The sequence below is a fragment of the Lygodium microphyllum genome, chromosome 13, assembly GCF_053477565.2.
Source record: "Lygodium microphyllum isolate KBCC chromosome 13, Lygodium_microphyllum_v1.1.10, whole genome shotgun sequence".
In the NCBI taxonomy this organism is placed as follows: Eukaryota; Viridiplantae; Streptophyta; class Polypodiopsida; order Schizaeales; family Lygodiaceae; genus Lygodium; species Lygodium microphyllum.
The window spans coordinates 50,842,419-50,869,114 of NC_141147.1; the positions used below are offsets into that span (position 1 = coordinate 50,842,419).

General features: G+C 41.4%; 1 protein-coding gene across 2 annotated transcripts; it reads right to left on the bottom strand.

Moving 5' to 3' along the window:
• Positions 1–1,107: 1,107 nt before the first annotated feature.
• On the bottom strand, positions 1,108–26,150 carry LOC148026606 (uncharacterized). Of its 2 annotated transcripts, none has more exons than XM_087690486.1 (5): positions 25,944–26,150; positions 5,635–5,677; positions 3,337–3,413; positions 1,564–1,629; positions 1,108–1,423 (listed from the first exon to the last, which is right to left on the bottom strand). In XM_087690486.1, the coding sequence occupies exons 1-5, from the start codon at positions 26,025–26,027 to the stop codon at positions 1,364–1,366; spliced, it is 330 nt and encodes a 109-aa protein (XP_087546612.1). In that variant the 5' UTR covers positions 26,028–26,150; the 3' UTR covers positions 1,108–1,363. The 2 variants fall into 2 exon arrangements, with proteins under 2 accessions (XP_087546612.1, XP_087546611.1); XM_087690485.1 differs by having other exon boundaries at positions 1,111–1,404.
• Between the last annotated feature and the right edge of the window lie 546 nt (positions 26,151–26,696).

Here is a 26,696-nt window from a genome sequence, read left to right on the forward strand (position 1 = left end):
ATTTGTCGTGCATAGTACACTTACTACTACAGAGCATTATATCTATTCATTATTCTTCATTCATCTTCTATGTTCATGGTCTTTGAATTATCCTACTAAGTTGTTTTATCAATCTATGCTTTGTCATATGAGTGTGTTTGTTATCTATAGATAAGAATTTGTTTACACATTCATTGAGAATACGTCCCAAACATGCATGGAATACAATCTTTCTTTTTTCCATATACCTTCATTAACTAGTGAAAAATAATGCATGTCGTACCTTGGTTATCTACATCTTTGTTTCAATTTTCTTCTGAAGTCCTCTTGAACTCTTGCAATCATTTCCTTAACTTCATTTGCAAACATGCACAGAATACAATCTTTCTTTTTTCCATATACCTTCATTAACTAGTGAAAAAATAATGCATGTCGTACCTTGGTTATCTACATCTTTGTTTCAATTTTATTCTAAAGTCCTATTGAACTCTTGCGATCATTTCCTTGACTTCATTTGCAATCTTTGTAATAATTGTAGCCACCTCCATCATTCATTTTCCTCTAGGTCAACAAATGTGTGTGTGTGTGTGGAGAGAGAGAGAGAGAGAGAGAGAGAGAGAGAGAGAGAGAGAGAGAGAGAGAGAGAGAGAGAGAGAGAGAGAGAGAGAGAGAGAGAGAGAGAGAGAGAGAGGAGGAGAGAAGAGAAGAATAAGAATAAGAGGAAGAAGAAGAAAGAAGGAAAGTTATATTAGTGTGCTTTTAGACACCTCAAAGGTGTATAGGACAAAGAAACACATCCAAGGTTTTCGTTATTTTCCACTTTAGGATGCCATTGGCACAAAAAGACACTCAAAGGTATGTCAGACAAAGAAACATTCATTAAGATTTTTTTAAGATTCCACTTCAAGGTGCCATTAGTACAAAAATAAATCCACTTTTGGGGCTCAAATTTACTAATTTGCGATTCCAAACTAATTCGTTGCATAGGCTTTTTGATATGATGGTTTTGCCAAATGTTCTTATGTAACCTCATCTATGATCCACATTTTGGTTCCCTTCAAAGAATTTGATTGCTTTAACACTCCAACTACAAATTGAGAGAGAGAGAGAGAGAGAGAGAGAGAGAGAGAGAGAGAGAGAGAGAGAGAGAGCCCCACACACGTGCCCATGTATATATGTGTTTGTGGTATACAACATGAATTTTCTATGTATATGCATGCATGCAATATTTTTCTTGCATTTTTTACCCATCATAATTGTAATTATCAACAAGTTGGAAAAATTAAAGATATACATAGTATTGGAACTACATGAATTTTATTAATGGATTGATACACTTTGTAAAATTATAATCATAAACTCTTCCTTTGGAATTATAATTACTTCATGAGCCTTGGTTCGAACCCGCAATAATGACATTTCCTCCTAAAAGTATATATGCCATCTACTTAGAGGAAATTTACATGAGTACAAAATATGATAATGTGCAAGAAATTTCAAATCATAGCACACAAAAAGATCTATTGAATTCAACTAAAATACTAGTAGTCATAATATAACTATTTCAAATTTGATGTTACTTACCGATGAGTCAATGCATTGAAGAGCTTGGTTTGCCTTCGTAACCAAAGGGCTTAGAAACGCAGCATGCTGTAGCATCCATAATATATTATCAAACAACGTTTCCTCAAAATTACCAGGTTCCTAAAGTAATTCATACTAATGTGCCTTGCCCAATTTACTCTACAATGCCTTTCACTAATTCTACTCACAACCAAGGCTCCAACTATTAGTTAATATTTCACATGAAAAGTATTGTAGCACAAATGCAAACAAGAATAATGATGTTAATTTTGTCATTTATGAATGTTAACAATGGGAAAATAGATTGCATTAATGTTGCACTACAAAATGCACATTGACACTATTCTTTAGTTATGCAATATGTATTTCAAGGAAATATAATTGGGTTAGCAAATCTTTAGTCTCTACGAATATATGCTCTAGTTAGGGGATGCCATAACATAGCAAAGTGGACAAAATCCCTCCTGGAAAAGGGAAGGCATGTACATATATAATGCTCACCTCAACCTATTGCATTTTGGATCTATAACATAACGAGTCCTCCCTTGCATATTTGATTCTCTCTTTGCCTCAAGTCAAAGTTAGTATGACGAAGTCCAAATCTAGCCCTATGGCACATCTCATCCCACATAATATGTGTAATGCCCTTGTATCTCGGTCTACTAACGAACCCATCCTTAGAAAGATGGAAAGATGTTTCTTGAAGAACACCATCTTTGTATCAAGTTGTACTACTGAATGCATCCTTTGGGAAGTAATGAGGAGTCAAGCCCAGTAAACTATGGATGTAAAGTGACCACTTAGAAAAAAGCTTCAACCACCATGGGGACAACAATTAGCTCTACTTCTATTACCCATATCATCCTGATGATAATCATAATGGTTGGTCTCTCCATTCTCCATTCTCCACTCTCCACTACCATACAAAGGTCAAGTCCAAAGAAGGCAGCTTCATAAATAATAAAAGTGTCACACATATCAAAAATCTTAACTTCATCTCTAGCTCCTACAATAACTAAGGTTCTATCAAAAACCCAAGTGAAATGCTCTTCGGGTAATTAGAACACCTAAAGCTAAGCAAATATCGACAATATTTGTCCTCATCTAGATCAAAATAGATAAAAAGAGTCATTGTGTACTTCACATCCATAAGCTAATCATGATCAAGGGAAGCTCAATTCCTCTAATTTCTATCTATTAGTTAAGAATACTCTAATAGAACAAAGAAAGAGGAGGGGAACTAGTGGGCAACCTTCTCTACTTCATCTCTAAATGTTGAACCTATCTTCTAAATGTTAAATCTATGTTATATGGCATGATTAACAAGCGCCTAGCTACATCAAAAAGGGGCTTCAATACCTTTGTCCCAATGGTATAAAAAGCACATCCGCAAGCAATAATGTGATTGCAATGGAACTCCCCACCAACCTTGACATAAGGCATGTGTCTCCTACATGTAGCCAAGACTATGGCAAGCTTCTTTCTTCGTTTCCTAACCATTAGAATACTGTTTATTTTTTCAACTTATATGTATAGCTTATGTATACCTAGGGAGAAAACCTCATGTGCAAGCCATTGTTTAAAAAAAAAAAAAGAACAATTCCAACACTTGACATGTCCAAAAATATGCAAAGCTCAAAGCTACCATTTACTCTATCTATTAAAACAATCAACAAATCTAACATAAAAGCACAATGGATCCAGTAAAACAATTTTGACAATCAACATCTACTTCTTCCAAAAAATCAAAAAAGCTTTTCTTAAAGCTTGAACCTTTAAAGTAGTTGTATGATCCATTGTGCTCCGAATGGGTATCCCCATGCGTGTAACAATTAATGTTCCCAACACACCTACAAAATGCATTGAAAGCATTGCATGTGTTAGTATAACATAGATGTCTTGAGAAAGTTTGACACATTGTACAAAGTGTGAAAATTTTATAAAAAGGACAATGTGAAGTGGAAACTATGGAGGATGGAGAAAAGAAAGATCGTGATAGAGTGGACAAGATAAAGATACTGGAGCACATGTAGAGATAGCAAGGAGGTGAGAACCAATGTAAGACAGCTTTGCACAAAAAGAAACTACCGGCTTCCTTCATTTGTGCCTCTTTAAGTAGGCAAACATGTATATAATAAGTAGCATGTTGCTTATTGGATTAAAAAACCCATACAAGGGCACCACATTTATGTGCATATCATTGTAGTTTGGCCTTAGGGTGTGGCGACAAAACCCTTGTTGACTCTCTCCTCTCGGCCTCGATAAATTTACCTCATCATTCTAATGTTTATCCATCATCTAACTCATTCCTAACAAAAGATGGTATTTTGTGTATGTATGGCAGCTGGAATTAAATACCGGTTGAAATCTTGTTATAGGTATTTTGAGCACTTGAGTTACAAAACCTCCATTTCAAATAGATTTTGGGCATCAAAATGGGTTGCTTAGAGAACGTGCCTTTGCTTTTCCTGGTTGAGGGAAAAAGCTTATCGCGAGCGCTGATCTATCTCATTACCAAGCCCCCTTCCCTAGAATGCCAAAGTTTCAACATTTAGATTCATTATCTTTTGTCGACTCCGCATGATCGATTGTATTACAAATCGGATACTTGGCATTTGCCACAACAAGATATCTTCACTGTTGAGCTTCTAGCCTGTTGGCCGCCGCAGACCAGAGGTCCCCTTGCATCAATGGTGGTGGTAACACGAGGTGTTGTTCTTGCATTGTAACGGAAACACCGTGCTCAGCAACAGTGGCGGTACGACGTTGTTACTGCCTCTTCTTATCCAGTCACAAGGATGCAAGTTGGTGAGCACCAATATAGTTAGGATGTTGGTAGATACTCGTATGTATTGTGTCAGCAGCCAACTGCGAAACCCCACTCTCGTCATACCCCAGCAGCAATTCAATTTGGCACAGCTTTGTTCACTATTCCAAACCTCACAAGCGTTGTCAGTCCAGAATGTCCTTCCTCATACCGAAGACATATACTAATGGATAAGAGATGGCTCAAAGAACACAGTTGTGCACTTATCCTTTCCTCGCATAGCATGAACTAGTAACATGAATAATACACCTTTTCTTTAGCCTTCTTAATGAGAGCAGTAGGCTAAGTATGGCCTAAGGTGGGCTCATCCCCCACACTCACTTAGCCTTGAACTACTTCTAAGTATGGCCTAAGGTGGGCTCATCCCCCACACTCACTTAGCCTTGAACTACTTGCAGGTTCTTGAGACTGAGAAGCTGATAAAGAAATAACCTAAGGAGTTCCTAAAGAAACAGCACTATACTATCAGGCTAGCCATAGCTCATTTGTTCTTAATATTTTGTAATACTGATTGATCTCCACCAGTTTTGCAGGAGCATGGAGCAGATTAGCCCTACATTAACCAGTTCGACCGGGCATTGAGACCGCATTTCACAAATTGTTGACTTTCATGAACAAGTTGACCATCAACAATTTTCACAACTGCAACTTCGCATTTGTAGGCATGTGTTTGCTGTCCCAGCAGTGTAATTGTGACAGCCACAGTTTTGATGTACAGAGGTCTAAGTTTCACCAGCAGCATTTGCCTAGTCTGCAAACAATCACTGCAGTTCCGGGTCCATATTCCAGCCTGATTGTGGAACAGTACACTGCCAGGTTGAACAGTTTGCCTAGAGGAATATCCAGCCTTCTTAGAGCAATTAGAGATGTGTGCCTAATAGGGAGGGCTCTTGTTAAACATCCCCAGATACTCTCTGCTTTAAAGGAGTCTAGATTTCACATTAAGCCTATATACACTACCACAATCATTCTGCTCAAGTTGGTCAGGATGTCTACTAAACTATTGGGCTTTAAGTTACCCAACCCAATTATTAGAAATACAAGTACAGCACTTCCTCATGTTTCCAAAATACCCGATTTTAACCTCTGGATTCCAAGTCATACATTATGAGATGATTCTAGCAACTAAGTTACTACAATCTCAGGAGGGTATATACATATTGGGTCTTCACACAATTAACAATGTTTTGATGAGCATGGCTTTGCAGTATTGCTAGGGCTGCAGTATTATCAATAAATCATACCTCTATGAGAAGCTATACGCTTGAAAGTTTCTTCCACTTCGTACTGAAACATAGGCAAAAGAATAGTGATCAGTTTTTCTAGAAACATTAGTCTTGCATATATATGCCATATGTTTGTGTATGCAGCACAGAGATTGAGCTTGGAAGACATCACTGCAGGTGTACATTACAAGTACATGTATGTGCATATGCGAAATACAACATATTGGACGGAACATGCCACACCTAAATCTATTTAACTAGCATACAGGGTTTTTTATGCATGAATATGTAAGTATAGTCGGAAATTTTTGGAGTCTGGGTGGTATAGTGACTCTAGAAAAGCATACACAGAATAACTGAAGGAGGCAATAACCAGCCTATCAATAGGCCAACTCATGATCAAGTCGGCTAGCATTTGGGGGCCACAAATAAATAGGTTGGCCAACCACAATGCAGTCATCCATATAAAAAGAATAATAATCAAGCACCCATATAAACAAGCCACATCATGAAATGCCCATCCCACTGGAACATGCACAAACTCATACATGAACTAACAACTCCACTAACACCCTCTCTCAAATCATAGATGATCTGATACAATATACAATCATAATGAGCCTCGGAAAGAACCTGATGTAATGTTGATCATACCAACTCCTTTGATGAGGGAGATACAAAGAAGATGAACTAAGGCAAGGGATCTGGAGAGATTGAGGTAAGAAGATAGACTCACAAGAGTTGCATGAGTTAAAGCTGTTTGGAAAGCACTGACATAAATGATCAACAATAAGCAGTGTGTAGTGAAATGAACACCACAAATGGATACAAGAACCCTCTTTGAAGGCCAACCTAGTGCAAAACACAAATTTTGCAGCTACTAGAGACTCAGACCAGCCTGAAGACACTGTCATCCAGCCTTGCACAGGAGCAGAAATTCAAAACACAGATGCTGAGAACAAAATCACAGATGTAGCAGGCATTAAATGCTGATGTACAGCAGTGGAAACAAGGCAACTCAGCCCTAGAACAATACAGGAACAGTAAACGTAGGGTGCTGCAGGAAAAACAGAGTCAGGTGAGGGAAAAATCAGGCCATTTTGGTTCAGCAGATGATTGCCCAGGCTGTAAATCAGTCACAGTAGGCAAGACAGGTCCAATCAGCAGTAGAGAAATCAAAATGCAGATCAGTAGCAGAATAAATCAGCACCAGCACACTTTTGGTTGATACTAGGCAGGAGTAGAACCCCAACTTAAAATCTGATACCATGTAAAAGTGGGCGCAACTATGGAAGCGTAGAAAACTGCCGTAATAGACTGCTAACACAAGAGAGGACAAAGAAGAGAAACACTGCAAAGAAAAGGACACTACACAAAGAACTCAGAAGAAAAGAGATACTCGGGACATGGAATCCATATACCAAGACATGAGACAGTACAGAAACAATGTGAGTCATCGGCTATGTGGACACTGGTACTGGCTCCCTCTCTCCAACGGATCTGTTGTAGGAGTATACACAGTGAATAACTGGAGGAGGTAATGACCAGCCAATAAATAGGCCCAAACTCATGATCATGTTGACCAGCATCTAGGGGCCACAAATAAACAGGTCGGCCAACAATAATGCAGTCCACCATATTAAAAAGAATTTAACAATCAGGCGCCCACATAAACATGCACAACCCACTAGAACATACACAAACTCACACATGAATTGACAACTCCATTGACATCCTCCTCGAGCATTAGTAGTGCGTACATCATCACTGTTTTTTTAAGATAGAGGTTTTAATCCATGCATCGTTTATTAACCTTGTATCACACATATCGAATTAGCAAACTGTCTCATATTCCATATTTCCTATCATGGGATACAAGCAGACCATACTCATGTACAATGCTGTGAGAACTACATTCCTTGAGAGAATGCAGATTGATCTTAAAGGGTTTGGGTTGCTGGAACCACGGGATTCTTGGGCATCTCTTCCTAAGGCCAACAAAGTTTGGAAGACGTTGGAATGCATTGGTGTCATGGTTTCCCGCTTTTAGGTCAATTGACCAGTTGTCACCCACCCTTCGGTGCCAACCTAGTCCCATTTGGGCCCTCTCATTGCATCCCAATTGTGTCTAAATAATAGATGCCCTTGTAGTCTCATAAGAATGATGATTTAATATCTTTGTAGTCTCATACAACATCATAATGATGTAGTGATCTTTGGTGCTCAATATTTTCTCCCTTCCTCCCATCCTCTCTCCAAATTTATTGATCACCTTTCATAACATCAAAGCGGGTGAGACATCCCCCCAGGATCCAACCTGCACAAGAGACGCAACACAAGCCACATTCACATCAGACTCACCTCCTAGCCATAGAGCCAGACAGGCTCCCCCTCGAGCTTGGGAGCTAGTAGTAGTCTAGGTCACGGCCACATCCCAAGGGTTGGCATCCAATATCACCCAACCAAATCATCCTCATGTATAAATGTGTCAATCAACATGCCAAGAGTCCAAGAGCAATCATCACACAATGATGTGTACAATAGACCTTAATGAGTCCTATAAAGAGGGCTCGATTGGACTAACCCTGATGTGTCCTTAGTGTATATGCACTGTTACTTCATAACCACTATGACCAATGCTACTAGCACCCATTTGAATGTACAAGGATGTAGCACTTCCCCTCTTATGAATGATTGTTATCCTCAGCAATATCCTTAGGGATGAAGTGGAAAAAACGACTCTTCAATGAGGTGTCCCCCTAGGATCCAACTTGCACACAAGACACGACACAAGCCACATTAAAAAATATAAGGGACTAGACATCATACTCACCTCCCAGCCGTAGAGCCAAACGGGGTTACCCCTAAGCCTAGGAGCTAGCGGCACTCCACGTCATGACCACATCCCAAGGGTTGGCATCCCATACCACCAACCCACACCATCCCAATATCCCAAGAGGTCCACCTTATAAAACATGTAAGATACCACGTGAGTTCAAAAGAAAGGGTATTATATTTAGTAAAATTTATAGAATTATATTTACAAAATGTGTTTTTTAATTATAATTTGAAAAAAAATTGTACTTTTAGTAAAGTAAAAGAGGTCATTTGAAGGCCTTATAGCATGTAAAGAAAGGTTTTTCTTAATATCCTTTGAATGCATGTTATATAGATGATTTCTTATAGGTGGACTCCCCGAGCCCGGTATATAGATGTGTCGGCCCACCTACTAGAGACTCAAACCAGCCTGAAGACACTGTCATCCAGCCTTGCACAGGAGCAGAAATTCAAAACACAGATGCTGAGAACAAAATCACAAATGTAGCAGGCATTAAATGCTGATGTACAGCAGTGGAAACAAGGCACCTCAGCCCTAGAACTATGCAGGAACAGTAAACGAAGAGTGCTGCAGGCAAAACAGAGTTAGGTGAGGGAAAAATCAGGCTGTTTTGGTTCAGCGATTGATTGCCCAGGCTGTAAATCAGTCACAGCAGGCAAGACAGGTCCAATCAGCAGCAGCAGATCTGTAGCAGAATAAATCAGCACCAACACACTTTTGTTTGATACTAGGCAGGAGCAGAACCCCAACCTGAAATCTGATACCATGTAAAAGTGGGTGCAGCTATGCAAGCATAGAAAACTGCCGTAAAAGACTGCGTAACACAAGAGAGGACAAAGAAGAGAAACATTGCAAAGAAAAGGACACTGCACAAAGAACTCAAAAGAAAAGAGATACTCAGGACATGGAATCCATATACCAAGACATGAGACAGTACAGAAACAACGTGAGTCATCGGCTATGTGGACACTGGTATTGGCTCCCTCTCTCCAACGGATCTGTCGTAGGAGTATACACAGTGAATAACTGGAGGAGGTAATGACCAGCCAATAAATAGGCCCAAACTCATGATCAAGTTGACTAGCATCTAGGGGCCACAAATAAACAGGTCGGCCAGCAGAAACCAACCTTCCTCCTCGGATAGGGTGGTAAATAACCTGATTAAGCACTATTTACAGCAATTAACAAATTCACAAAATTGAAATGCACACTTTACCATATAATCTTGGACATTGGACACCTTGTTGGCCCCAAAATTGGCGCCCCTTTCCATACTTATTTAACTTAATTGAAGAAGAACTTGATGTACAATGGGATTCTCCCAATTCCTTTCGGTATTCCAACTCCCCTTGCTGTCCAAAATGACCAGCAATTTTTCAATCTGATTTGCCCCTTGATTCGAGTAGTCAATTGCCATTCACCCACTTTGATGGAGATGGAAAATGCCCCAAATTCATTCACTTGCTAGTCCCTCCACTTGAATTTGACAAAAAACAGCTTCAGAATTGTTGAATCCAAGTCTTGGAGCTTCCAATTTTCGGCACGCTTCCCAAGGCTACTGCTCTGCTGCAGAGTAGGGTTTATAGCAGAGAAATCTGAAATTTCTCAGCCTTTTGTGATCTCAATGCTGTAATCTTTGGAGCAAGGTTGTAGAAAGGCTGGGAGATGAGAGAGAATGCCGAGGAGAGAGAAAATTCAGACTTTCTTCGTGAAGAACGTGTTCAAGAAAATATGTCATTTACTGTTATTGCCCTATCTCAACGGCTTATAAATACAAAGAACTGAAGAAAATCAATCATTTATTGCTGCTGCCCTGTCTCAACAGCCTGTAGATGCTGTCACCTGCTATTGATTGGTCTTCTCCTACCCCTGGCTGCCTCAAAAGGTCCTCCAATGGCTGCAAATCAGACCAGCAGCATTTCCTCCCTCTCTCTTGCAAGTTGAATACACCAAAATGTCTATCTCTAGCCTCTAAGGACGTTTTTCAATCTTGCATGGGTATTTTTGACAAGTGACAACTTTCCCAAATGGTTTTTCCAACATTACCCATAATTAAATATTAATTTTCAGTCTTTAAATACTGAAATCTAATCTAATAATTATTTCAGTGCCTTGAAAAATAATATGACTGGCTAATAATTAAATTGGCTAGGAAACTTCCATTCCTGAGTGTCTCTACGTCATCTTTGACCATCAGATTGACATTAAATACCATTAAATGTCAATTCTCTAGTATCACCAAGTGACACTTATGGCCAAATGAATGACCTAGACCGACAACTAGCACAAGATAGCACCAAGTAGCTGTGCGGCATAATTTATAGCAACTTTTGCCTTTGACATCTCATGATTCCCTCAGGTTCCGAGCTCGTAAATTTACTCTAACCCTAGTTACACCTCACATGTGCAACATTCACTTAACCATGTGATTAAAAATTAATCCACATGTTAAGTGAGGTTTAAAAAATACATGTCCTCATGATAGCCCTCCCCCTTAAAATCCTTGCAATCATCCTCGATTGCACTGCTGCCAAATGCATCAAAAGCAAAATAGTGGACTGGAATTTCCACAAGGCATCATAGTTAACACAACATTGTACACCGTTGCTCAACCATTCCATATGCCTAATACATGCTGAAAATTGCCAACCAATCATAACATAACATAAGACTCACAAAGAATCTTAAAAAACATTGTTAGATTATCATGTGATATGTCTATTTCTCATGAGCTTAACTCATCTGGCAAAACCAAACCATAGCATAGCATAACCAAGCATAGACCATGGCTAAAACATCAATGGCAACATAACATATACTGTTGTCTATGGAACCAAATATAAACCATTGAAAATTGAGCATAATATGGTCATAAACCGATCACTTGCTGATCTGAGAAGTGATCATAAACTGTTGCAAATGTGACCCCAAACTGATCAAAAACTCATTGCAAAAACCAACTAGCAATCAATGCAAAAACTGACACAAAACTAATTCCAAAAGTGGCCATAAACGGTTCTCAAGCTTATAAAAAACTGAGCTGAAACTTATGAGAATTTTGTCTCAAAATTGGGGCAAGATTCACGCCAAATTGATCATAAGCTAATGCAAAAGTATACCACTGTCCGGGTGAAAATCACTCGTCTACATACATCTCACAATGACTAGTACACTAAGTAGTAGCCTCATGACAAACATATTGTCAGCGCAGTACCTTGGATGCATGCTGAATACATCCGAGATCCACCACATACGAGAGTTGTCCATAATTGAAGGATACCCGTATTCTCAAACAACCCCTTCCAAAATAAACTGGTCATCTGGGGGTATCGATCACTAATGATCAACTTTGGCATACCATGATACTTAAAGATGTGCTACAAAAACAATCGTGCCAATTGATCAATCTTTATTTTCTTTCTCACTAGAATGAAATGGTCTTTTTTTCTTTGGAATCTCCCTGATTTTCTGATTTTCCAGCTTGTTGTCTATTGGGATAGTCTCCCTTGCAATGTGACCCTCCTATTCACAAATAAAACATTTATTTGCAGCCATCAATTCCCTACGTTATGCCAATGTTTTTAAGCCCTTTCTTTGCTGTTTTGGCCACTTTTCAGGCTATTTTTCAGATCTACCCCTTTCTCAACCTTAAATAACTTTTTATTCGGCTTTTTCCCACTCTTTTTTGTTTTTTGCAAATAAAGTGTGGCTAATTATGTTACTTCAAAAAAAAACCTGAATACAAAGAAGTGCTCATGCTTAATAGACTAGCTGGAGCTGATGCTGAGTCACAAATATATTAAGTATACAAGCCTCTCAGGGCAGTCTAGAGGGGATGGGGGCAAGAAGCCATGGAGGGGGGGGTGTATCGCCATATGGGACTGCCTACATGCATCACGAAAAACAGGTCCTGGCCGCCCTAGGTGCGCATGAAATGAAAACGGAACTCTTGACAAGCTCGAGACTCGCCTTGCACCTGGTCCCATTGGCCGTGAAGGAAGTGGATGATGAAGGTTCAGAACTCTGCTTTAGTCGCCTGTACAAAAAGTCCCTCCCCGCCAAAAACCTCCTCACACCGCGTCTTCCAGATATGCCATCCAGTGAGACTCCCTACGATCTCCCATACCTCAAAGCGATCTACTGTGGACTCTAGTACCTGGCAGATGGGTAGAGCCTCCAAGCCGACCACTAGCACGACCGAGCCTCAATAAAGAATATCGTGTCTTGTATCCTAGCCTCATACAAAAGGCGACGGCCCTGGCTGACTGCCTGCCAATAGAAAGCTCCCCATGAGATACATCCAAGGCTAGGTATTATACAGTGGAGGATGCGGCATGCTCCTCTCCACACAAGCTACGTCGCCTCACACGGCCAAAGACAGTATTTTGGAGTTTCCAAAAGCTATTGTGTGCAGCATTTACACCCTCCATCCTTCTGCATTTGGGCTAACCAATACCCCGCCGCCAGGCCTCCATGTGCCACCAGCCATAAAAAATACGATACCCTCCTCGGCCTCTAGATGTCCCATAGGCAGCACCAGAAAGTCCGTCGGAAAGCATCTGTGATGTTGTGCTCCGCCCAATACCTGCTACGCGACGACGCCCAGTCCATGTCCTCTTGCATTAGTACGTGTCTGACAATCCTAGATGTATACTCCAAGAATCTCAGTGGCTTCTTGGCAGCTGCAGTGGCTGGCCATAGCCACTCTCCTGGATTCCACTCTAGCTCTTCAAGTGGCATGCCCTCCCAAATCCAGAGGCGCCACTCTCAGAGCTCCTCCCAGAAAACATAGGGGTCCAGCCGCCATGTCTTCCCCTGAAGGCCAACCACCCGAATCCTCCTCCACAAAAGGACAACTATCCCCTCATCCTGTTGGCCTCTTTCAAGGGCCAGATACTCCCCCTCCTGCACGGTGAAGGTCCCATGTGGGGCGCCGCCCACTCTACCTGCCACCTGTAGGGGGATACCTGTCAGTGAAAACTTAGCGGCCCATACCTCCCTAGGCTCTACCGGCTCTCGTATCGGGGGGCTAAGCCACTCCTGAGGTATTGCTGTGTCAATCTCCCTTCTCAACTCAACTTCTCTCTGGCAGCCTAATGCCCGCTGCAACACATGCATCTTTTATTAACCTTGTATCACACATATCAAATTAGCAAACTATCTCATATTCCATATTTCTTATCGTGGGATACAAACAGACCAATGTATCCCTTGACAGGAAATCTATTAAAGGGTTGGGAATTGTTGGAAAACACATGCAACCTAAACCAAACACATGCATAACATTCTTGGACATCTCTTCCTAAGACCAGTAAAGTTTGAAAGACGTTGGAATGCATTGGTGTCATGGTTTCCCACTTTTAGGTCAATTGACCAATTGTCACCCACCCTTCAGTGCCAACCCAATTCCATTTGGGCCCTCCCATTACATCCCAATTGTGTCTAAATAATAGATGCCCTTGTAGTCTCATAAGAATGATGATTTAATATCTTTGTAGTCTCATACAACATCATAATGATGTATTGATCTTTGGTGCTCAATATTTCTCCCTTCCATCCTCTCTCCATATTTATTGATCACCTTTCATAACATCAAAGTAGGTGAGACATCCCCCTAGAATCCAACCTGGACAAGAGACACAACACAAGCCACATTCACATCAAAATCACCTCCTAGCCATAGAGCAAAAAGGGCTCATCCTCGAGCTTGGGAGCTAGTAGTAGTCTAGGTCACAACCACATCCCAAGGGTTGGCGTCCCATACCACCCACCCAAACCATCCTCGTGTACAAATGTGTCAGTCAATAGCCAAGAGTCCAAGAGTGGTGATCACACAATGATGTGTACAATAGCCCTTAAGGAGTCCTATAAAGAGGACTTGATTGGCCTAACCCCGATGTGTCCTTAGTGCATACGCACTAAGTTACTTCATAACCACCATGACCAATGCTACCAACACCCATTTGAATGTCCAAGGATGTAACACTTTCCCTCTTATGAATGATTGCTATCCTCAACAATATCCTCAAGGATAAAGTGGAAAAAACGACTCTTCAATGAGGCGTCCCCCTAGGATCCACCAACTTGCACACAAGACATGACACAAGCCACATTCACAAATGAAGGTAAGGTTTCATATTGTAAGATTAATTGATCAAGTTAAGGTTTTAGATTTTGTAACGTACGGTACAATATTAGTACAAAAAAAAAATTTACACGATTTTTAAAAAAAATCATAAATCATTAAATAATAGAATACATGTTTAAAGTGAAAATAGCCATTTCATTACAAAATAAGATGAATACATGAGGGTGACCATCTAGCATCGCGGTCGCATGGGCTACACAAAACATGCGATACAACTATAATCTCAACTCTAGTGTGTCATAGTGGCATCATTATGTAGATACAATGATAGTAGATACAAAAAAGAGAAAAATCTATAAATATATGATGAGGCATCACTATCATTATCATATCATCATCATCATCAGAACCATCTAAGTGCTCATCAAGAGAGTTTGAAGTTGACTCCTCGGCATTGGATGATGAGACACACTCATACTCATCCTCATTGATGAGGTTACCATAATCATCAAATGATGGCTCCCTAGGTAGCGGCTATGTAGGCAAGGGGGAGATGTCGTCATGAGACACAGGATGTGAGCTACTAGAGCCCCGCCTTACATATGTCTGCAAGCCACTCGAACCATCTCTCCTCAATGTTGGAGGGCATTAAATGACCATGCCCTTGCTACCACCTACTCGAACTCCTCACCCACGAGCATGCTAACTATGAGTGTCACAAGTATCTATTGCTATAAGCTCTCTATAGAGCTTTGCAAAAATCATCTCCTCGTCCACCTCGTGATGTACACTCGAAAGAGTGTTGCCCGTCAACTTGAATGTATCAACATTCACCTACACAATGAAGGTAAGATTGTAAATGCTACAGTCTAAATTGTAAAGTATAAACTTCAAAGTTCAAAGTTTAAAACAACAAATTTTAAATTTTATGGTTAAGTGTTTAAACTTTACCTGCTTCGAACTACCCTTGGTTATCATAGCCCTCATCATGCGTAAGTTAGTGCAGCAATAGACTAGCCGCTCTGATTGTCGTGTGCTAAGCCGATTGCGAATCTTTGTGTGAATGAGAGAATAGGCACTCCGGTTTCTCTCACATGTACTCGAAGAGCAATCCTGGACAAGGATCCTCATGACCAAGGGTTAAAGGGTCTCCAATGCGTATCCAAAGTTTTGCCACCGAAATAAAGACTTCACAAGTCACTCTCTCCTCCAACAAGTGGGAGAAGCAAAAGCCACATGCCCTCTCTGATCTGCATAGCATCCTAGCTCCTCCAACACTGCATTGTGGTCATTCACAAGTACCACACGAGTCAAATAAACAAGCTGGTCCGAACGCAACTCTCTATCATCCATGACCGCCAACGACTTGTAGGCCAGATGTATTAATGCAGCAAAACCATGGATGGACTTAGGCATCCATCCCCATCTCCTCTTTGCTATCTCTAAAACATGTGCACACTGTGTCTTTGTGATCACTGTACAAACACGTGCCTCCACCAATGCCGCTCTAAAGAAGTGAACGAGAAGGCCCATAGTGGACCCCTCACAATCACTCATACGTAGCACCCTATAAAAGGGAGTTACGACAATGACAACGGCATGGACTTTTTGCCAAAACTACTCATTAAGACACAAGCACTGCATAGCTTTGGCCTCTGTCTCATGCTCATCCCACTCATTCCATAGAGTAGACACCACTGTCTCTAGCCGAGGGGAACCGCACCTTATAAAGGCAGTCCAGCAATAACCATATGTAAGCAAAGCGAGTTGAACAAGGCTTCTTCAACTCTAGTGTGCTATGCTCACGATACATTGCAAGCACCTTTTACCTTTACCGTGAAGAAGGTGACGATTGATGTAGCTTTGCAGACCACCCTCTTCACCCACTTGAGCTTCTCAATGTCCTCCATGAGCAAGTCTAAACAATGACTTGCATATGGAATCCACACAATCGTGGGAAACTCGGTCTCAATACTTGGAGGTTAGAGAGAGAAAGAGAGACTCGAGAGTTAAGCCTTTCAAGTTTTAACTTTCAAGATTCAAGAATAAAGAGAGATGGGGTTGGGACCCAAGGGGAAAGAGAGAATCGAGATAGATATTAGAATAGAGAGATAGTTATGCATAAATCAATTATAATAATAAAAGAAAGTGAAACAAATTTAAAAGGCGATGACAAATGTATACGTCAATGATAGCTTGCCGGATGTGGCGGTAGATGAATACGCACATTGTTTTCCTCCCTCTCTTGCCGATATCTATGGCCTGCAAAAAGTAAGTGCCGAGTGGACATGAGACGAGTATGTTTATGATGCCCTGCTTCTTACAATTCACCATGTAAAAACATAGTCTTTACATCCATCTGTATAAGCTCCATATCCTCAACTGCAACCAGCCCAAAATGGTTCTCAATGTAGTCATCTTGACTACACGAGAGAAAATATCGTCAAAGTCAATTCCATGCTCCTACTTGTACCCCTTTGCAACCAATCTTACTTTGTACTTTGGCGAGGAACCAAAAGTGACCATCTTGTAAACCGATTTACATGGAAGGGTTTTCTGCCCTTTAGGCAACTGCACCAAGTCCCAAGTGCCATTTTTTTCAAGAGATTCCATCTTTGACAACATGGCTTTCTATCATTTCTTACTGTCCTGTCACTCCATTGCTTCCTTAGAGCAAGACGGTTCACCACAGTCTGTCAACATGACATAATTAGCCACATTAATTGCACCAGGAACAAACCTATTAGGTTGTCTAGTAGCTCTAGGCGATCTCCTAACCCAGTGGTCATTGTTTGTTGGTTGTTCCTGCAAATTTCCATTTTCAGCATAATGTCCTGGCATTTCAGCCTACAAATCAGCATTAACAGCTTGCTGTCCTGGCTGTTCCTACACATGTAATGGTTCATTTTAATGGGCAATAGCTAGCTGATCATTTCCAGCATCATTTCCTACATTTACGGGTTCATTTACAGCAAGTATTTGCTGCTGTACAACGGGCACATTTTGCTGTCCAAAAGGTATTTCTTCCCGGAATACAACCCTACGGACCTCCTCGGTCTTTTCGGGCTGCTTGTGCATGCGATCTTCCCGGAAGATAATGTCATTGCTGCGTACTACTTTCCTTTTCTCGGGATCCCACAATTTATACCCCATTTCACCCTCGTCACGATATCCTAGGAAAATGCATTTACAGGACTTTGGTTCAAGTTTGTTACATTTTTCTTTACGAATGTACACAAAAGCCTCGCAGCCAAACACTTTCAGATAAGCATATAAAGGTGGCTTGCCCAACCACGCTTCTTGGGGAACTAAACTCCTCCCCCCCCCCCCCCCCCACAAAGACCTGTTTGGTGACCAATTAATCAAGTGGACAGCTGTCATAACAGTCTCTGCCCAAAAACCATGGGTAATGTAGCATGAGATAGCATCGTATGGACCTTATCCTGTATGGTCCGATTCATACGCTCTGCAACTCCATTTTGGGGTGGATTATGAGGAGCAGTAACCTCCCTCTTTATCCCTTTGCTATCACAAAATCCCTGAAAGGCCTTGGATATATATTTCCCACCATTGTCAAAGCGAAGACACTTAAGTGTCTTATCTATCTGATTTTCAGCCAATGCCAAGAATTTTTTTAACTTATCAAGCACTTCATCCTTGCTACGAATGGGATAAACCCATACCTTCCGTGTAGCATCATCGACAAAGGTGACAAAATATTTCTTTCCCCCTAAAGATAATCCTGGCATTTGATATACATCCGAATGTACTAACTCTAGAGAAGAAGATTTCAAGGAAAGAGACTTTTTATGAGACGTCTATGAATGTTTTCCATAAATACAATGATCACAGTGCTCAAAATCAGTATAACGAAGACAAGGCAAGTAACCCAAACAAGAATGCACTTTCATTCTTGTTTGACTCATGTGTCCCAACCGGCCATGCCACAAAGAAACGCTTAGCTGCTTGATCACGGCAACAACATGGTCACGAACACTAGATACATAAAGTGGATACAAAGTATCACTCTTGCAACCTCTGACAATAACCCTAGATCCCTTACAGATCTTCCATTTTCCATCACCAAAGGCGGTATGAAAACCATCATCATCTAGCTGCCTTGTGCTAATCAAGCTCTTCTTGAGCTGAGGTACATACCGTACATGCTGAAGTGTAAAGACAAAGCCATGCTGAAACTGTAACCGCACACTGCCAATACCTGCAATCTCACATGCATAGTTGTCCCCAAGATGGACAACACCATGTCGACCCCCTGTATAGGCAGAGAATCACTCACGATGAGGGGTGACATGAAAGGAAGCACCTAAATCGAGAATCCAGGTATGCATGTCATCATCTGTATCTGCAAGTAAAGCATATGCACCAAAGTGTGAAGAGACAAAGAGTACGTCACTCCCACTGTCACTGTCATGAGTGACTACATTCACCTCTTCAATGTTTGCACTGCTCTTCTTAGGCTGGTTGTCCTTCTTCTCTTCCTTGCTATCATCTGTCTTCTTGCATTTTCCTTTCTCTTTCTTCCATTTGTAGCAGTCACGTTTAAAGTGACCCTTATTGCCACAATGATGGCATTCAACATCTTTGCCACGTGATTTACTGTATTCCTTGCTATCATATTTGCCATTTTGCTATGATCTGCCCCTAGTATGCAAAGCACTGGAAGACTTACTAGATGCATTGTTCTGCCAATTCATCTCTTCCATAAGCAGAGCACTCTCTACATCAGCATACAAAAGGATTACATTAGAATTGCTCATAGTAGTCCTGAATGTATCCCAACTCTCTGGTAGTGCAAAACAAGAAAGTAGCCTTAAATTCCTCATCAATCATGAATTTCAAGGCAACCAGCTGGCTGAAAATGGAGTTAAACTCACTCAAGTGAGTAGACATTGTTGTACCCTCTTTCATACACAAATCCATAAGCTTTTTCAACCAATACACTTTGCTTGCAGCACACTTTTGGGCATACAATTCTTCCAATCTAGTCCATATAGCATGTGCAGAATCCAAACCTTCAATGGTGAATAGCAAGGCATCAAAAATCGATAGCTCTATGGTTGAGCGTGCAAGCTCATTTAACTCATCCCAATCGTCCTGTTACATATCCGCGGGCTTTGCCCCTTTGGTTTTGATTGGCTTTGCCTGCTTCTTTTGCAACACGATATTGTAGCACTGCTTTTGCCAAACTACAAAGTTATGTGTGCCTTCGAGCTTCTTTATGTGCATCACATTACTGCTGTCATTATTGCCAGCCATGATTTTCAGCCCAAATGTGACCAAAAAACAAGCAAATGCAGGCCCAAACTGTCACCCAAGTGACCAAGGTACAAACAAGTACCAATCAGCAATAAATGACCACGCAGAAGCACAGATTTCAGATCTGTAATTAAATTTTCAGAAGCACCAAACGATGTGCTACAGCGTTATCCAACTGATTACAGCTGTTCCAAGGGCATATGCATCACATTACATGAGGAATCCCAAAATTTCAGCTGCAATTTCTGTTGTACATGCACCCACGAGCATAAAATTTGACACGAACGGTCAAAAGCCCCAAAATTTTGTGCTCAAAGCATCAAACACACGCATTTCCTCTGTCATGCATAGGACAGGCCAGTTTTGCCAAAATAGAGCAATTTCAGCAAAGCCCCCAAATTTTACCAAGTGTTGATGTCCAAATTGCGTGGAATTCAACCTGCATGTACATAAAATGCCCAAATGCTGCATAAATTTTGCCCAAACTGCAAAAGCCCCAAATTGCACGGGGTCCAATGTGCATCAATATCGAGAAATTGAGTAAATTTCAGCCCAATTTGTGCATGTACATGAAAAGCCCCAAATGTTGGAGGCAAAATGTCACAAATTCCTGCAATTTCTGAGACAAATTTGCTTGTCCTGCATCAAATCCCTAAATCTAGGAAAAACCCCAAATTTTATGGGTCCAATTTGAGAAATTTCACTCAGATGAGCAAAATTTCAATCATTGTGGCGAAATTCCCAATTCAAATGCGCACAATGTCTGCAATTCCTGACGCAGATGCCTCAATTTTGCATCAATAGCGCTCTATCTCGAAAAGCCCCAAATTTCTGGGCCTAAACTTGCACAGATTTGCACACTGTGCTTGTGTGCAAGAACACCAAAGAAGAGGAAAATTCAAAGGAGATTTAGAAGAAAAGATTTTTCCTCTTTTTTTTTGTGTAAGGATGTGACGGGGTCCGTTGACCCCATTCAACCGTCCCGCCACGCACGGGACCTATCCCACCATGCAGCACGCCTGTCAGCTGCTACCTGCCACGCGCCGGCTGCTGCCCCCACGTTGCCCAGTCCCACTGACTGCTGCCCACTACCCTGTCCCGTCCGCTGGAGTCGCCCGTCAGTTGCAGTCACTGTCAGCTGTGCTGGTCGCCTATCAGCTGGTCGCCAATCCACCACGTTGCGATACTGCAAGCCTGCACTTGTCGACTGTCTCTCCAGCACATGAGCCTGCATGCGACTCTCCTGCTCGCCTTTGAGCTGTCTCATCACCACGCTGGTCTTCTGCCTTAGCCTGACGATTGTTTGCAACACCTTACGCTCTGATACCAGTTTGTAGGGACCAGTTAGGCACGGAGATCGAGATAGACTGTCGTTACGTGCAGTGAGAAACAGAGAGAGAGAGAGAGCAGAGTCGAGAGTGAGTACGTTTGTAGATACAATGACGAGTGTGTACCTTTAGGTTTTAAGATAGATATATATGTGTAAGTACAAGTGCTAAGGGTGTGTTCACACTCCAGTACATTTAAAAGGCACGAGGCCTTTATTCCCAACAAGAGAGAGGATTGTCTCTCCGCCATTGCATGAGTCTCCACTCTTTGTCTTTTACTGGAGCTGGATGCGGATGTGGAGCCCCCACCACCAATGGTAGAGGCCTCTCCCGCATTGGTTGAAGATACACCCACATTCGATGCTTCCTTGTTAGTAGGCATAGGAGTTGATGCCGATAAGCCACTTCCTCCTCTTGTGGATCCCTCTCTCATCTTGAAGAGAATCTCCTCCGCGATGTTTTGAGGGATCTCCTTGCATGGAGCAACTTGCCCCCTCGCCTTGGAAAGATGTTGGAGAAGCCGAGTTGCACCACTTGTATAGCGCTTTCCGCAATACTTGCATGTCCAATGGTAGGAGTTGGACTTCTTTATGTCCCTCTTCACATGGATCGCATGCAAATTCAAGGCCTCATGCTTCTCACGAGTCATGGTGCCGATGACAGATGAAGAGGCCTGAGAGAGAGAGAGAGAGAGAGAGAGAGAGAGAGAGAGAGAGAGAGAGATGCATGAGTCTCGACTCTTGAAACTTGAAAGTTGAAAGAGAGGGAGAGACCTGAGGATTGGGATAAAGTTAAAAGAGAAAGAGTGAGAGAGAGGGGATGGGAGATGAGAATAGCAAATGCTTTGATAAGGTGCGGGATAGAGGGGATGGGAGATGAGATTTAAGAATGGCAAATACTTTGACAGGGTGCAGGAAAGAGAGGATAGGAGATGAGAATGACAAATCACAAGTCAATTCATGATCCAAGAGAGGAAGATGAGAATGGTAAATGCTTGCTGAATTGGTGTGGAAGCATGGAGAGAGGAGCGCCTTTTGTAGATGAGAGAAGGGTCAAAGTTCAAATAGTCAAAGAGGGCTTTTGGGGGGGAGGCATAGCTGGAAAAGGAGATGAGATGAGGTATCCAAGACTTCCCACCCCCTCCTAAGAAAAAGTGCCACGTAGGCAGAACGCACCACATTAATGCACAGCAGAACACCGAAGGGCGCGCAAACGTGGCAACAAAAGTGACCCTATTTTATCGTACAAATCTATACGGATATGTATGGTGCGGTACGGTATGGTGCGGATCGTAGGGTAAGATCAGTACCATATGACATACGAAGACAACTATGAGCTAGCTGCCCAACAATCACCTTGATAACAACCATCATCTCGGAGAAACTTTAGCATATTCTTCATTTCTAATAGCTCTTGAGGACTATGTTTCACTCCCTCTACTCTTGCCCTTCATCTTTCAAGCCTACTTTGGCATTCATTGTCCGGAGGTCTATGTTTTGCTCCCTTCATAGAGCAACTCTTTTTCTCATCATTGACACCTTTGTCTCGAGACTGCATTTCACTCCCTCCACTATGCAAATTTCCTTCAAGTGCTATCACCTAATCAGCCAGGATAGTGCAGTCATCTTAGAGCATTACTCCACTATATCAGCTTGATTCATTCAGCATGATTCAGTGATTCATCATTCTTCTTCTTCTTCTAAGTTTTTGAGTTTTTCTTCTCTCAATATATGTTATACACTCTGTGTTTCTCCCAACAAACCCTACTATCTCTCTGATATGGTATGAGTGGATACCGTCCCATCACTTTTCTTGACATGGTGATCACACAATGACGTGTACAAAGGGGCCTTGAGTCCTATAAATAGGACTCGGTATCCCTAATCTCGAAGTATCCTTATAGTGTATATGCACTATTATAGTGTATATGCACTAAGCCACTTTACAACCACTTTAACCAATGCTACTAGTGTCCATCCGAATGCCCAATTTGATATGAATGAGACATCCCCCTAATATAAGAAACTAGACATCAGACACCTCCTAGCCATTGAGCCAAACGAACTTACCCTTGAGTAAAGGAGCTAGCAACACTCCACATCACGACCGTCGACCACATCCCAAGGATTGGCGTTCCATACCACCAATCCATACTGCCTCAATATACAGATATGTTGGCCAACGGGCTAAGAGTCCAAGAGTGGTGATCATACAATGATGTGCACAGTAGGGCCTTGAGTCCTACAAATAGGACTCGGCTGCACAAACCTTAAAAGTGTCCTTATTGCATATGCACTATATCACTTTGCAACCACTTTGACCAATGCTCCTAGTGTCTATCCGAATCAATCTAATCCCAATGAAAAGCCCACCTAAAATCCAATCTACACATAAGACATAATGCAAGTCACATTCACAAACATAAGGGACTAGAGTTCAAACTCACCCCCTGGCCATAGAACCAAATGGACTCACCCACGAGAGTGAGAGCTAGTAGCACTCCAGGCCACGACCACATCCCGATTGGCTCAGAGGGTTCACTATATATATATCCTCTATATTACATGTGTTCAAGGCCTATGTATAAATATCCTTATATGTAAATTTTCCCTCAATAAAACACAACCCTTTTTTATTCGATCTATAAATAACCCCTTTAAATATACACCCTTTTGTATGTAAAAAATGTATAAAAATGGTATTTTAAAAACCCCTTATTTTGAACTCGTGTGATACATACGTATATCCATAAGTGATCCCCTTAAGCCCAATTGGTATCCCATACCACCAACCCACACTATCCTATTGTATGGAACACAACGAGGGAGTGTGAGAGGGTCATGGAGGTGGGTCATGTTGGCCTCATCCATATTTACATGCAATGGAACCTAAGCATGGGTTTCTACATGAATGGTGTTTTCTTGTAGTCTATTCTCGCATTAGAAGACCCCTTTGACAGTAAAAGAATTTTTCTGAGTAATCCAAAGTCTCACTCATAAGCTACAAGGATTTTTACATACCCGACCACAAATAAAAAAACAACTTGCTTTTGTCTATGCATGGAAGGATGTATGTCCATGAGTTCACGTAGTTTGTGAAGATAATAACTTGGATGTCCATGTCCATGAAAACCCACCTTATAACTGTGATGTAGTGACCCTGTAAGTGAGTATAGGGGGGGTCATGTGAATCAGCCTTATCATGGCTATAATAAGAATACTCATAAAAAAGATAATGCATTTTGCCAATTGTGATCCCAAAAATAGGCCACCAGCATAGGTGCCAACAAAAGGCACTTTCATGATGCACAAACAGCCATGTATGATCATGATGATGAGGAGAACACTCAGAAAACTGATCAGCAGCATCACCAAAATCGCATATCAAGATGAGAGTCTGTGGTGGATGGCCGAGTCCATGGTTTCCTATAGAGAGGCAAGGTGCCAACTTTACGAGCATGTTGGTGCAACCCAGGCTTTGACCGTTGGTGCATGGAGAAGGTGTACTAGGGTGATTTCCAGCCCATAGGGGCTGTTTCGGAGGCAAAGGAGGAGATTTTTCATGAGGGGAAGGGCCTGACCTTCAAGGTGAAGAGAGAAGAGAGGATCATGGCTATTTTGATGGAGAAATAATGTTTTGGAGCTGTTTTAGAGGAGGGCTATCCTCTCTTGATTCAGCAAGGAGATTGATTGAGAAGAAAAGAGGAGGAGGAGATCATCACATCTATCTACCCTGACTAGTCACGAGGAGTGCATCTTCATTGAGCTTGTGGGTTTCTGCATCCAAGGAGACAAGTTCAAGTGCTCGTGGTACTAGAAGAGGGTTCATCTTTTGGAAAGCTTTGAGATCTTGGCTCCCAAGTTTCTTGTGGTATTCTTGTATTGGTATTTGATATCTTGTTGGATTGCATAGTTCCTATAATTGGGTGCTCTGAAAGATGTTACTCTTGATTGTATGTGAGCCATGGGTGGGTGATTGTCAATGCATATCTTATGTAGAGTCCAAATTCAAGGGTGCTCTCATGTCAGATAAAGAGACAATTTTTGTATACATTGTGCCCCATAGTCTCGGTTAACCAATGTATTTCTATCATGGTGTTAGAAGTGTCACCTTCCTCATGGATATGTAATAAATTGTAACTGGAATCACCCTTACATACCGAATTCCATCTCTTGGTTTGATGCTCTACTCACGTATCAACTTTTTGGGCTCAAAGAGCCAAATGCAATTTTGTACTAGTCTAGCTTTGCTATGATTATCACGTTGATTGGTTTTCATCTCCAGTTGTATCAGTTCTTGGGTTCTGGGTGTCTTATCTTGATTATGAATAATATCTCACAGCAATTTGACCGAAGGCTTGGAATCTCTGGTCATGATGTGCTTCCCACAGAGCTGGTTCATAACGAGCATCAAATTGACCAGTTTGTCAAATTGACCACAGAGCTGGTTCATAACAGAGCTAGTATTGACCAGTTAGTCAAATTGGTCATAATTGTTGCCAGAATTGTCAAAATCTGCTGCTAGACCTAATAATCCAAAATCTGAATTGCTGCATGGAAGTCGTTCAATAAATGCAATAACCGTTCATTACGATTAGAATCATGATGAATGCGACCATTTGTGACCAAGACGAAATGCAATCGTTCATAATGATTAGAATCAACGTTACTGCAATCGTTTGAGAAATGCAACGGTTCATTGTTACTAGAATCAAGATTTTGCGATCTTTCAAGTTATGATTAGAAACGCACTCATGCATGTCGAGGAAAGAAACGTACGAGAGAGGAAAAAATACCTTCCGTTGATAAGGTCGCCCAGAGGCAACCATGCGCGATTCCTCGTTGGAGGCGTCAACCTCTTGCACGCCACGCTCCTCCATTCTCGTAGTTTATGTCAATCTCTTCCGCTACCCACTTGTATTATTAACATTCTGCTGCCTCCTTCCCGAATCCCACATTTTCTTACGGTCATTATCTGCTCTTCACACTAGGATTGGCTAACAAAACCCCAAAAACACCCACACACACACCCCACCCATAGGCAAATACACACCCATACATACATACATACATACATACATACATACATACATATATGTATAGAGACTCTCGTATGAACAAGCATTATGACCCTTCGAAAAATGAAAATTAAACAATGTAGTTTGACCACAATGGTATGCCTACATAAACTATCGTGGCAAATGACTTCTCATGGTAGTAAGGTTATTTAAGAACAAAGAGAGAAAGTAAAAGCTAGAGTTATTATTGATTGCATTTGTATAGCCTTTGCCTTGTGGCTGGCCTCTATCATTTTCATCTATTGCCTAGTGATTGTTTGAGACATTGGTCACACTGGTGCCACTCCTTATTATTGCACTCCAGGTATTTTCATCTTTTATTTGTACTCTAATGCTACCTTAGTTGGGATGCTTTCAATGATCTTGCTCTGTTAAGGTGATAGCTAGCTCGGTTACACACTCCAATGTATTTGGTTTTTGTATCCAAGAAATGCATTATTATGATACTAGGAAGGTTACCTAACATCTTGG